Source organism: Betta splendens, chromosome 6 (genome assembly GCF_900634795.4).
Source record: "Betta splendens chromosome 6, fBetSpl5.4, whole genome shotgun sequence".
Taxonomy (NCBI): Eukaryota; Metazoa; Chordata; class Actinopteri; order Anabantiformes; family Osphronemidae; genus Betta; species Betta splendens.
In genome coordinates, this window is record NC_040886.2 from 13,622,444 (window position 1) to 13,635,906 (window position 13,463).

Here is a 13,463-nt window from a genome sequence, read left to right on the forward strand (position 1 = left end):
GAGACGGTGGCCATTCCCATTTAGGAGGGAACTGGTCACATGTGGCTGGCGACAGGGTGCGCGACAGTGTTGGCTTTGGTCCTGAACCATTTCACACATTCAGGTGCGTTTGAGGCTCCACGTGAAGGTAAGACTGGAGCCTCCGCCTTTAAGGCTCAAGTTTCAGCTGATAGAGAAACTTTGCCTTTGGTGTCTATAGTTTATGTTAAGGATTAATAACAATTCAGAATTCAGAACAACATTTTTATTTCTTTTCCTTTAACAAGGCGACTTCCTGGTACAGTATTTCTTTCGCATCTCGCATCTAGTTCTGTAAAGTACGTAAACGGATCGAACTCAGTACCTTCACAGGGTGCTCTCGTTCCAGGAGCTCTTCACTGCTCTGGGCTGAGGACCGCTCCGAGGAGCGTCTCTCGCTTCAATGGCTGCGCGTAAATGGGTTTGGAGTGCGTGCGCTGTGCTTGGCTTGGTGCTCATCGCCAGTGACGGTACGTAGACGGCGGATCTGCTCCGTAGTCACTCCGTTGACGCGGAGAATGAAGTTTGGCGGAAGCGCCGACTGACCTCTCGCCCCGCGTCGGACAGGTTCGCGCTGCGCGGCGCCCCGGGAGGTCCCGCGCTTCGACGGCTGGTACAACAGCGTGAGCTCCCCGAGACGCGGCTCCGTGGGTGAGTACCGCAGCGTGGGTGAGTACCGCAGCGTGAACTCAGCTCACCTCTGCTCGTGCCCGCGCAGGCTCGACCCTCGTGCGCCTCGTGCCCGCGCGCTACTGGGACGGAGTCTACCACCCTGTGCGCGAGCCGCTGCTGCCGAACCCCCGCAACCTGAGCACCGCGTTGACCGGGGGCCCCTCCGGTCTGCCCTCCAGCCGCAACCAGACCGTGCTGTCTCTGTTCTTTGGTAAATACAGACGGGAACGATGAGGAAATAACTTGTCATTTTCTGCATAATTACCAGCTGCATTACTTGTACAAACTGAAAATTGCAAAACTAAAACTATCAAGGGTTTTCTGGTATGTCCACCTAAGTTTTATTCCCATAGTGACTTATCATGAGCACTGTTTTTCCTCTTCATTATTTCCTCTTAATCATCCCAGGGTACCATGTTACCTTTGAAATCTTTGACTCGCGGACACCTGGGTGCCCACCTGAGTTCATGGACATCCTGGTCCCGAAAGGTGACCCCATCTTTGACCCCACATCCACTGGGAAAGTCCTGCTGGACTTCCAGAGAGGACCCTGGTACAAGGAGTCTGGCCAGAGCCCCAGTCATCCTCGCCAGCAGGTGCTGATGCAATGACCTTTGTTAATATTAGAGACTCCACTTTAGTTTGACTAACGCTGACCACTAAAGATCATAATGACAACTCGTACAGGTGAACCTGGTGACAGCCTGGATAGACGGGAGCTCCATCTACGGCCCGTCCACGTCCTGGTCTGACTCCCTGCGGAGCTTCTCAGGAGGACTCCTGGCTTCCGGCGCCAAGTGGGACATGCCCAGACAGGGCGGGGGGACGAATCTGATGTGGAGCGCCGCCGACCCCTCTACCGGAGAGACGGGCGAAGAGGACCTGTACGGTGAGGTTCCCTCCTGCAGTAGCAGTCAACACTTCTGGTAAAGGGCGTTTCGCAACGGCCCGCTTTGATCGGGCTTGCAGCCTGTTGACCGCTAAGTCCGGCGTGCGCCTCAGCCTGACGCGCGTTGTGACTCTGTAATTACTTGTCGTCCTCACCGCAGTAAATCCCCCGCTCTATAGCGCAGACGACCAGACCAATGTTTTGTTGCTCCGCTTGTTAAAGGTTCTAGTTATTATGTGGGCTGTAGGAGAGGGATCCTCTATTGTTGCTGCCTGGTCACATCCTTAAAAACAAACAGGCAGATGAACTGCGTCAATCAGTGCAAAGGCTGAGACTCTGGAGTGACAGCAAGATAGAAACGGGGCAGTGTTTTAAGGTGGTTACAGACACTAATCGCTGTTTACTCACTATCAAATTAAATCATTTTATTGGTGAAATACGAATTCAGCATAATTTTCGCAATCTTCTCTGCCCAGAGTTGGGAAACGCGTGGGCCAATGAGAACATGTTCACGGCGGCAGAGGGGATTATCTGGTTTCGCTACCACAATTACGTGGCCTCCAAGCTGCACGAGGAACACCCAGAGTGGTCGGACGAGGAGCTGTTTCAAAGCGCCAGGAGGACGGTCGTGGCCACGCTGCAGGTAACACGGAGAGTCCGTGCTCCTGTAATGTGCACCGTGGGGAGGCGGCGGTTGCATCAGCGCCGGCGGTGGCGAGTTTACGGGTGAAGTTAATGGGTTCAGCTGCAGAGTGAGCGCATCATGGATGCTGCTGCACGCATGCTATTTACCGAGCAACCCGCATCATCGGCAACATTAAAAAAGATAGATATGGGGAGAAAGCGTTATGTTTGAGTAAACAGTTGCAGAATGCATCACGTGGCGCTCAGGTGACAACATTTGGATTGTTCTTGCTTCATATTGAAGCTGCTTTTATTCCTACTTCTCAGAATATCGCTGTCTACGAATGGCTGCCTGGATACCTGGGAGGCAAAAAGCTTTCTCCTTATCCAGGTAAGAATACGTGCACCGGCGAGTGGAGTGGAACAGGTGATGCACTGCTGACCACAAGCCGCGGCGAGGTGAGCTAAGGTGGGTGATGGATAGCAGCAAAGTATGTGCTCCATCAGCAAAGCATGGCTCCGTGTCTCCCTCCTCTCGTGCTGACTAAGCAGCCGCTGAAGAAAGTTAACGGGCCAGTGGTCAGACGTGACCTTCACGCCTTTTCCTTTCTGCATCGCTTTCACCATTTAGATGGTTTATAAGTCGGGTTGAAGTAAAGACCTGTCTCTGCTTCTGCTTTGTATTTCTTTCACGCGTGCAGGTTACCAGAAGTTTGTCGACCCAGAGGTCTCCCATGAGTTCCTGACTGCTGCCATACGGTTTGGAATCACGATGGCGCCGCCCGGTGTTTACATGAGGTACTGCTCATACATTGTGCATGCGTTTGCTTCAGGACGTGGAGTCTAACGCACCGACTCGTTTCTTCCCCTGCAGAAACAGAACCTGCCATTTTCGGCAGGTTATTAACTCGGACGGCAGCCTATCGCCGGCCATGCGTCTGTGTAACAGCTTTTGGAAGCGTAAGGTGTGATCGTGTTTAGACTGTGACATCTTGGGATCAAAGGAGAAGATTTGGTGCTATTACAGTATATTTAACGCATTTGTCTTTTTGTTTAAAGAAGCCTAATGTGAAGTACGGCAGAGATGTGGATGACCTCCTCATGGGCATGGCCTCCCAGGTTGCAGAGAGAGAAGACAATATTGTTGTGGAGGACCTCAGAGGTTTGTATTGAATATTTCTAAATCCCAGGCCTGACATTTCTGCAATAATTCACTGAGAAGCCTTTTAATAATAAATGAATGTCCGCTGCTTTGTTCTGGACAGATTACATGTATGGACCCCTCAGGTTCAGTCGGTCAGATCTGGTGGCTCTGACCATTCTTAGAGGAAGAGACTTTGGCCTGCGAAGCTACGCTGATGTCAGAAGGGCTCTGGACCTGCCTCCTGTCCAGACGTTCGAGGACATAAATCCAGAGCTTTCTCGCACCAACCCACAGGTAAAAGACGCTGAGTCCCTAACGAAGCCAAAAAACCTCAAAGCAGGAGACCAGTAACCGCGTGCGTGGACCTGTCTTGTGTACAGTTACTCCAGAATGTTGCAGAGCTGTATGACGGGGACGTCTCCAAACTGGAGCTCTTCCCCGGAGGCCTGCTGGAGGCCCTGGACGGCCCCGGGCCAGTTTTCTCAGCCATCATCCTGGACCAGTTTGAGCGCATCAGAAACGGAGACCGCTTCTGGTTTGAGAACAAGCAGAACGGGTGAGTTGAGTCTGAGGGCGATCAGACGTACGCTAGAGGCGACTACATCACGGTGACATCTCCTCACATTTTGTGCTGCCCAGCTTTTTTACAGATCGGGAGATCCAAACCATCCGCAACACCACGTACTACCAGGTGCTCCTTGCGGTCACCAGGGCCGAGGCTGATGATATACAAAAGAACGTGTTTTTCTGGAAGGATGGTAAAACGCTGAAACCCTGACTAATAACACACATGCATCTGACATTTGATAAAGTCTGATGAACTCCCCTGTGACTCCTAGGCGACCCTTGTCCTCAACCTGTACAGCTGACTGCGTCCATGCTGGCTCCCTGCACTAACGCCACCAAGCTCAATTACTTCGACGGGAGCAGAGCCGGCTTCGGGATATTCATCATCGTCCTGTTCCTCTTCCCCGTTGGTCAGTACTACGCTCACACGCGGCCCAGTAATAACAGCACAATCCAAGCGTCTGACCCGGCGTGGCGGTTCCGCCTTCGCAGTGAGCTTCGTGGTGGCGTGCATGGTGGCGCGTCTACGCAAGTACAGGTACAGCAAGTTCCAGAGAAGAAGGAAAGGCGGCCACAAAGCGGAGGAGTCAGCGGTGGGAGTCAGCGGTACGAGTCCTCCAGATACTGCGGCTTCATACAGTGATGGTGCATGCGCTGCCTCTTGTATCATGCACCCACACTCTTGTGTCCCCCTCTCCAGCCTACGAGTGGCAGGGCTACGACAAACCCCTGCATCCCGTCAGCCTGGAGGTGGACGAGAAGAGGCTGCAGGTTTTTGACAGAGCTGGGCCGTCCCTGCGCAGCTTCAGTCTCGGCAGCCAGACCCTGGACATCCTCCTGTCCTGCGACCGTCAGTGTAAAGCCCTGCTGCTCAAAGTACCAACCGAGTACGACCTGGTGAGGCCTTAATGTGCTGTCAAACCCCGTTCTCGTGCTGTTTGCACTTAAGGCCTGCAAAGTTGTCTGTTACTTGACCCATTCACATCCCTGTTATTCCCCCCCATCCCGTTAAACCTAGGTGCTGTTTTTCGATGACGAGGGCAAGCGTGCGGCTTTCGTCAAGTGCCTGCACCCGGGGGTGACAGACGACGGGCAGGAGATCAGGGTGCGAGAGATGAGGGAGCGGGAGCTGCTGCGGGAGGCTTTGACGAGGGAGCAGCGGGCTCAGATTGTGGAAACCTTCATTCGGCACGCTTTCGCTAAGGTAGCGTAGCGACCGGCGGAGGTGACAGCGGCTTTAGGCGCCGCCGCGAAATGTCGTCAAAGCTTGTCTGAGGTCAAATTTGGGGTTGACCTCAAGCCAAAAGAACTAATTGTTGGTCTCAGAGGTGACCTCATCCCTGGCGATGACCTCAGCCGACGTCAGCGTTGTCACGAGTGACTCTGTCCTTCCGTCGCACAGGTCTTGGAAATAGAGAAGAGTGATGCCGGTGACATGAGCGGTGTTTCCCATGAGAAAGCCCGGGAGGTGCTCCGGTGCGAGCTGACGGCCTCAGAGTTCGCCGATGCGCTGGGCCTCAAGGCCGATTCCTTGTTCGTGGACTCCATGTTCACGCTCGCGGACAAAGACGGAAATGGTTACCTGTCCTTCCAGGAGTTCCTGGATGTCATGGTGATCTTCATGAAAGGTAAAAGCAGCCCCTATGAGACGTTCTTTAGACGAGCGAGTCACCTACAGTACTGATGCGTGTCTTTGTCAGGATCCTCCGAGGAAAAGTCCAAACTGATGTTCTCCATGAACGACATCGGGGGAACCGGTTTCTTATCAAAGGAAGACTTTGCCAGGATGCTCAGGTCCGATCGGCTTCTTAAACTGCTTTTGGAGCTGAGCCTTTCTCGCATTCGACGAGTCACCGTCGCTGTCGTACTGCAGGTCGTTCATTGAGATCTCCAACGGGGGTCTGTCGAAGAGCCAAGCGGACGACGCCATTAGGACCATGATGGAGGCCGCCGGCTTCAATGACAAGGAGAAGATCTCCTGGGAGGACTTCCACTTCCTGCTGCGGGACCATGAGAAGGACCTGCAGTTCGCTCAGCTCAATGTTAAAGGTGGAGTGAGGAAAGGAGCTGAATGAGGCCGTTTCGTCTCTCTTGTTTGGTGACTTCTTTGACCTGTTGTTGATTCAGGGATGGAGAAAAACGGCAGAAGGCGTCTGAATCGAGACCAGCGCGTGTCCTTCATCTGCCCAGCAGACAGGTGGGAGGACAGAACCGGGGTCACGTGGGTCGCGACAAATGTAACGTCCACGGGTGACATGTCGTGTGCTCGCTCTCTGTTCACAGCAACAAGGGAGACGGACAGGAGCTGCGGCGGCGGATGAAGTAAGCGTTTCCAGAGGTCTTGCCCCGTTGTGGTTTGGAGGCCGAGAGCAAAGTCCAATGCGTCCCCCTTTTTCAGGTTAAGCGTCAAGACGCCCAAAGTCTACGTGAAACCCAGGCGGGAGCAGTACGTCAGGAGCCCCATTCGGCAGAAGGTGCAGGAGTTCAAGCGCTTCATCGAGAACTACCGCCGCCACATCGTGTGCGTCATCATCGTGTACGGCATCGTGGCCGGCGTGGCGTTGGAGCGGTGCTACCGTGAGCTGCACACGCCTCTGTCCCGTGGTGTGTGTGCTTCTATTAAGCCTCGGTGGGTTTGACTCTGACTGGGGCGTTCTGTGTCCAGACTACGGCCTGCAGGACTACTCCTCAGGAATCCCCGAGACCTCCGTGGTGGGCATCATCGTGTCCCGTGGCTCGGCCGCCGCCATCTCCTTCCTGTTCCCCTACATGCTCCTCACCGTCTGCCGCAACCTCATCACGCTGGGGCGAGAGACCTTCCTGAACCGATACATCCCCTTCGACGCAGCCATCGACTTCCATCGCTTGATGGCCATGACCGCCATCGTACTGACTGGTTGGTTTGGCCTCAGCACACACATCTACATATGTTTGTGTTTTATTTTCGTGAGCTCACCGTCGCGTCCGTCGTGTCTGCAGTCATTCATAGTTTGGGCCACGTGGTCAACATCTACATCTTCTCCATCAGCGACCTCAGCATCCTCTCCTGTCTGTTCCCTGAAGTCCTCTCCAACAACGGGTAACGTCTGGGACCTGATGACAGGTTGGACTTGGACGTCTGTGCAGTCTGGGACTCACGTTGTTTTCATTCCAGATCTGAACTTCCTCTCAAGTGGACGTGGTGGTTCTTTGAGACTGTACCAGGTGATTCTACACATTCAGGAGCACGTGAACTAACTGTGACATCACGTGTTAATCTCTGCTCTGCTTTCACCTGTTTCCAGGAATGACCGGCATCTTGCTCCTTTTCGTTTTTTCATTCATGTATGTTTTTGCCTCACACTACTTCCGTCGCATCAGCTTCCGTGGGTTTTGGGTCACACATTACCTCTACGTCATCGTGTACACTCTAGTAAGTGCTTTAAAGGCCGACATCACCTTCCAGCTGGCCCTCGTGATAGCAAAGGAGACAAACGAGTGTGTGACGCTGGTGTTGTTTTCCAACAGGCAGTGATTCATGGCAGCTTTGCCATTCTCCAAAAGCCTCGCTTTTACATCTACCTGATCCCCCCCGCGCTGCTCTTCCTGCTGGACAAGCTGATCAGCTTGAGCAGGAAGAAGGTGGAGATACCGGTGGTCCGAGCTGAGCTGCTGCCTTCAGGTAACATTTCCACCCTTCTGGAGACACATGCGTGTTTTGCCACCCACTCCCCTCGGCTCTCCTGCCTGTAGGCGTGACACATCTGGAGTTCAAGCGGCCGCAGGGCTTCGTTTACCGTTCAGGCCAGTGGGTCCGCATAGCGTGCCTGATTCTTGGCACAGATGAGTACCACCCGTTCACACTGACGTCGGCGCCTCACGAGGAGACCCTGAGCCTGCACATCAGAGCCGTCGGACCCTGGACCAGCCGGCTCCGCGAGCTCTACACCGAAGAAAGCCTGGTGGAGCTTGGAGGCTATCCAAAGGCAAGACGTGTGTGTGTGTGTGTGTGTGTGTGTGTGTGTGTGTGTGTGTGTGTGTGTGTGTGTGTGTGTGTGTGTGTGTGTGTGTGTGTGTGTGTGTGTGTGTGTGTGTGCTTATGACATTGATGCTAATGTTATATTTCATGCTCAGCTGTACCTGGACGGCCCATTCGGTGAGGGCCATCAGGAATGGATAGACTTCGAGGTGTCTGTCCTCGTTGGAGGAGGAATTGGAGTCACACCTTTCGCGTCCATCCTCAAAGACCTGGTGTTCAAGTCATCTATCAAGTCCAAGGTTCTGTGCAAAAAGGTGCCGCTCACATGGAAACATCCTACAGCACAGCAGCCCTTCTCTATAAGTGATGACCTACACCGATGATGCTAATGACATGCGATTGTTTGAAGGTGTACTTCATCTGGGTGACGCGAACGCAGCGTCAGTTCGAGTGGGTGTCGGACATCATCCGGGAGGTGGAGGAGATGGACACACAGGAGCTGGTCGCGGTGCACACGTACATCACTCAGGTGGCCGAGAAGTTCGACCTGCGCACCACCATGCTGGTGAGACGCGACGCACAAAATGGGACCTGCGAAGTGCAGCGTGTTACATAATTAGCCTTAACGCAGAGACTCCGACCAGACAATGGCGCATTCATGCAGTAAACGTTAATCAGGAGGCTCGGATCTTTGACTAAGCAGCCTGGCTCTGCCCAGGGTTGTACAACCGCTACTGGTTCTGTAGGGGATTAGACAAGCAAACCTGTTATATCATGTTCATGGGAGTCGGAGGTGCAGCTGTAGGTAAAGAGATGGGTTTCGTTCCTGTAAAATGACTCCGCCTTTGCTCTGTGTCTGCAGTATGTGTGTGAGCGCCACTTCCAGAAGGTGTGGAACCGCAGCCTCTTCACTGGTCTGAGGTCCGTCACCCACTTCGGCCGTCCGCCCTTTGTGTCCTTCTTCAGCTCGCTGCAGGAAGTTTACCCTGAGGTCAGTCCTTCACCCACCTCACGCTCGCCTGAAACACACACAGGACGCATTTGACCAGTGAATGTGTTGGTTCCTGCAGGTGGGTAAAATCGGTGTGTTCAGCTGCGGACCCCCCGGACTCACCAAGAACGTGGAGAAAGCTTGCCAGCAGATGAACAGGAAGGACCAAGCCCATTTCATGCATCACTACGAGAACTTCTGAGAGGAGACGTCTCCTCTGCACTAGAATTAGAGCACATGGTTGAAGATTAATGAGACACTTTATTCTGGAAACATAGATTACTATTTTCCACAACCTTTTTGATTTTATGTACCAATAAATACTGAAATCAACAATATTTGCTGCTAATAAAAAAATAAATACAACTTAGCCTCTGTATGATTTCTAATCACACCTTATTTTTGTATTAATTTCAATTAATCATTTTTTTAATTGGCTGTTTGGGTCTGATGTAGCAGGAATTAGTTACATTCTAAATTGTATGTGTTTTGTCTAGTTTGTGTGAAAATTTGGAAAAAATAAATGTTTTATAATTGAACTGTGTTTTTCCCTTTATGAGCTGTTTATGTGTTATTGTACCTCAGTGGGGTTTGTTGGGTTTGTATTTTTCTATCTATTTTTTCTCTTAGGCATTTCTCTGATCCTGACTGATCTGATCTGAAGATACAAAGCTTGGAGTAGTCATGTAGAGCTAGCGCTCATATATAATTTATACATTACAATATTGTGGCTCATTTAATATGTGATACAAAAGGTTATAGTATATTCTATGTTGTTTCGTACAGCTAGATGTAAACGCTGACATTTATCCTGAACAGAATAGAAAATGCATTAATGATCATTATTTAACTTCAGTGCAGAAAACCAACTAAACACAGTAAAATGTAGTGAACGCTACCTGCACAAACCATTCTCTGCACAGCTCTAAAACAAGGGCCACACAGAACCGTTTGCGCGTTAAACACACAGATTCAGGCAGCCGTGGCTCTTCCAGGCCGGAATGAGCTCAGTGACTGTAAACACTGCAGCAGGCGCAGCAGTTAACTGCAGCTCACAGCTGCTATAAATAATGCAGTTTTACTTTAGAGCAGCAGTCTCGTTATCAGGAACGCCCTTATGTACCAGCAATCCACACTCTGACCTGTGGGTCAGGAGCGGTTCCACACGAGGCTCAGCAGCTGCAGGCGCTGAGGCCAGCACTGCCCTTTGTTTTCTCCAGCCTCCTTTACAGTGACTGACACAGTCATAAACTAGACGCCTGGACAGAGGCTGTTTACCACTAAAGGCTGCATCTTTAAGGTTGAAAGCAGAGCAGACATTTGATACCTGACACTAATACAGGAATATTGTAAACGTGGAGAAGAATTAATTGTGCAGCTTGTGCACTTACACGAAACTATAGTCACAGTCCTGTTCCTGATCCTCAGTGTGACCATACACAGTCATCTTGGTATCTATTATCTTTATGCTGCTGTTTTGTTCAGTGACTCATCGTTTCACTTGTCATAAGTGTCATATAACCACACTTGATCCACTTTAATCTAATCTAAATATTTTCTCCTCCTGTTTGTTTCCTGGAAAAAATTTAACATGTTAAAATAATTAAGAACTAGGTTAAAATGGTGCTCATCCCTTATCTGAATCATCTTATTAAACATCTGCATATATATATATATATATATATATATATATATATATATATATATATATATATATATATATATATAGAGAGAGAGAGAGAGAGAGAGAGAGAGAGAGAGAGAGAGAGAGAGAGAGAGATAGATGTATATATATATAGAGAGAGAGATATAGATATAGATATATAGATATATATACAGTAGTAACCCGAACAACAACATGAACAGAAACAGGATACAGATAGTTTTCTAAAAGGAGACATTCTCTGTGACCCTGCTTATCAAACACTTTCTTGTTTGCCAACCCTTGTACAATCGTGATAGTTGGACAAGCAGTAGTTGAGCCATAGAGTCAAGTGGCAATAGGCAATGACTCAACTCAGCTTCCAAGAAATAAAGCCTAATTGAAATGTCAAGCCTGAAAAACCCGATAACCACAGTTGGGAAAAACAATAGTCTCTGCCAGACGAGACGACACGTGAGAGCAAACAACGAGGTCTGTTACACTGTCCACTGGACAAATGATCAGGACCACTGTTCAGAAGTCAAAGGAACACTCAACGTCTTCTTGATAAGTGATGGTCTGATTACAATAAATTAGGTAACTTCCACTGGGGCAAAAGAAGTTTGAACATGAACCCTACCTAATGTCAGTGCTGTATAGAATCAATCAACTGAAACCGCCCGCTCACCCTGCTCATGGAACAGTGAAATAATAATATAATATGATAATAACAATTTATGTTGTATCTGTGTATGCAGATGGACACTGTTTCATTGTAGGAATGGGTTAAATTTGTTGAGTAACTGACCTATTGAGGGAGGAACAGGTTGTCACTGGTAAGGAGACGACACCTGATGAACAGGTGAGTAATAAATATGTCAGTAAGTCCAAAATTATTGGGATTAATTGGTCTAAATTGGGCGTTTAAATGACAACAGATTTAAGTCAGGTTTCATGTTGAGTAATGCAATGTTTCTATGACTTAGTGTGTCACTAGTCTTACTGTAGCTTCAATGATTGATGGACTTGACTCCTTTCTGGCAGCTCAACACCAATACCCGGAATTGTGTGGGCATGGATGCATGTATGTGTGTGTGTCTGACGTGTGTGTCTTTGTTTTAGTTGTTCATGCAGCTTAAAAATGAATCCAGCTCAGCATTAAAGCACCTGGACCCAGGACATAAAAGACCCAGTCACCTGACTCTCTCTCTCTTTCTCTCTCTCTCTCTCTCTGCTTGTCATTGGTTTTGTTTGTTTGCACGGTCGGCTAATCCTCATCTTTAGTCACAACTCTGAACCTCTGTCCCTATTATCTATTTGTGTTTCCTGGGAATCCTTTTGTTTTGTGCCACTGCCCTGAACAACATCCGACCAAATCTCCTGGTTTGATGTGTCATCAACAGGAAACAGTCGCTGGCTGTGCTCTTTGGGTAAAAACAGGAGTGCGGCTTGTGGTTTAGGAGAAAGATATTAAATTTGTCTTGAGTTTTAATCCAAACACCAGCGTTAACATCACATCACAGAACTATAAATAGATTTATTTAATTAACCTCAAGTGATCTTTTCCAAATCTCTAAATCTGTTGTTTTGCCACAATCACAATCTTTTCCGTCAGAATAATCACTCAGAGCTGCACACAGTTACAGTAACACACAAAGAAAGGGGGCTGTTAGAGGAGACACACCTACAACTCACAACAAACTGGAATCTCGTTAAACATACAAAGTTTCACACGTGCCGCATTCATCCACTATAGACGGACCTTGCAATGTACACAGACGGTTCTGGTATCAAAAGAAACACATACACATGCTGTTCTTATTTAGTAAAACATATCTATGATTGTAATAATCAGAGATTGGCGATTTAACCAACAGTTAGCAAATAAATGACCAACATGACTAAACAGCCTTTGAACCATAATATCCTGATTAGGCCTGATATCAGGCACGTTTTTGATTGTTTTTGAAATTCTGCTTAAGCACATGGCTCATGCAATCACACTTTCCTAAGGTACCTGAAGATTATCCCTCCATCTCTGGGTTCAGTATTTGTTTTTGTGAGATAATAGAAGAATAGCGATTGAAAGGACCGCAAACGAGGAAACAATGACTTTGAGGCAACTGCAAGAATGTGTTTCCAGAGCCGAGTACAAAGTCTGTGATTCAGCCATAACTGATGCAATGCAGCATTAATGCTGTACGCTTAAACACTATCATGCAGATTCCTGAGTTTATACCACTTCTAATATTGTATTTTCTCTAACATTGTCACACGGGTGTGTGTTTCCCAAACTGTTTTGTTTTTGGCTATTTGCACCTTTGTCAATTGTCCAATGCTCAGTGTTAATATGAATAAGGCAAATTGAAATATGTTTGGCAAACACAGTGGAAATATGATTAAATATGGACTGTCCGGGACAACAATTTGACAACAACAGATAAAACACTTATAACACAAACTGTTGGGAAAAGGATTATAATGGGCATGAATGATACATGTTGTGTGTTTGAATGCATGCTTGCTGATTTCATACAGAATATTGGACGTGCTTTATTATGAACAAACAACAACAATCATTCCCTCCACTCTTGTATCGAACCTGTCACTAAACTATTACCACATAACTGACTGCACAGTGCAGGTCTGCGCTGCGCTCTGATCAAATGGCGCCCTCCTCTGGTAGAGAGCAGATCGTCCTCAGTCCCCTCCAAGCAGTAGCTGGATAAAATGAGATTCAAGGTCAAGGTGTGTGTGTGTGTGTGTGTGTGTGTGTGTACGGTGTGTGTGTGTGTGTGTGTGTGTGTGTGTGTGTGTGTGTGTGTGTGTGTGTGTGTGTGTGTGTGTGTGTGTGTCCTTGCGGTTACATCAAAGTATGGTCCGAAAAACTTGTTTTTCTACCAAAGTGGAGCCCCTATGGCCACTAGTGGGGCCCTTTGGATGGGTCCCATAAATTTG

General features: G+C 48.9%; 1 protein-coding gene across 1 annotated transcript; it reads left to right on the forward strand.

Moving 5' to 3' along the window:
- Positions 1 to 17: 17 nt before the first annotated feature.
- Positions 18 to 9,402, forward strand: duox (dual oxidase). The gene is made up of 34 exons (XM_029153869.2): positions 18 to 127; positions 368 to 488; positions 586 to 669; positions 737 to 901; positions 1,099 to 1,286; positions 1,378 to 1,579; positions 2,056 to 2,222; positions 2,531 to 2,594; positions 2,905 to 3,001; positions 3,078 to 3,168; positions 3,263 to 3,365; positions 3,469 to 3,641; positions 3,728 to 3,903; positions 3,987 to 4,105; positions 4,187 to 4,324; positions 4,407 to 4,520; positions 4,615 to 4,811; positions 4,933 to 5,118; positions 5,317 to 5,542; positions 5,615 to 5,708; positions 5,788 to 5,963; positions 6,042 to 6,111; positions 6,198 to 6,236; positions 6,313 to 6,491; positions 6,580 to 6,810; positions 6,894 to 6,993; positions 7,069 to 7,118; positions 7,199 to 7,326; positions 7,422 to 7,575; positions 7,647 to 7,879; positions 8,028 to 8,186; positions 8,282 to 8,437; positions 8,735 to 8,863; positions 8,943 to 9,402. The coding sequence occupies exons 2-34, from the start codon at positions 422 to 424 to the stop codon at positions 9,063 to 9,065; spliced, it is 4,578 nt and encodes a 1,525-aa protein (XP_029009702.1). The 5' UTR covers positions 18 to 127; positions 368 to 421; the 3' UTR covers positions 9,066 to 9,402.
- Positions 9,403 to 13,463: the final 4,061 nt, after the last annotated feature.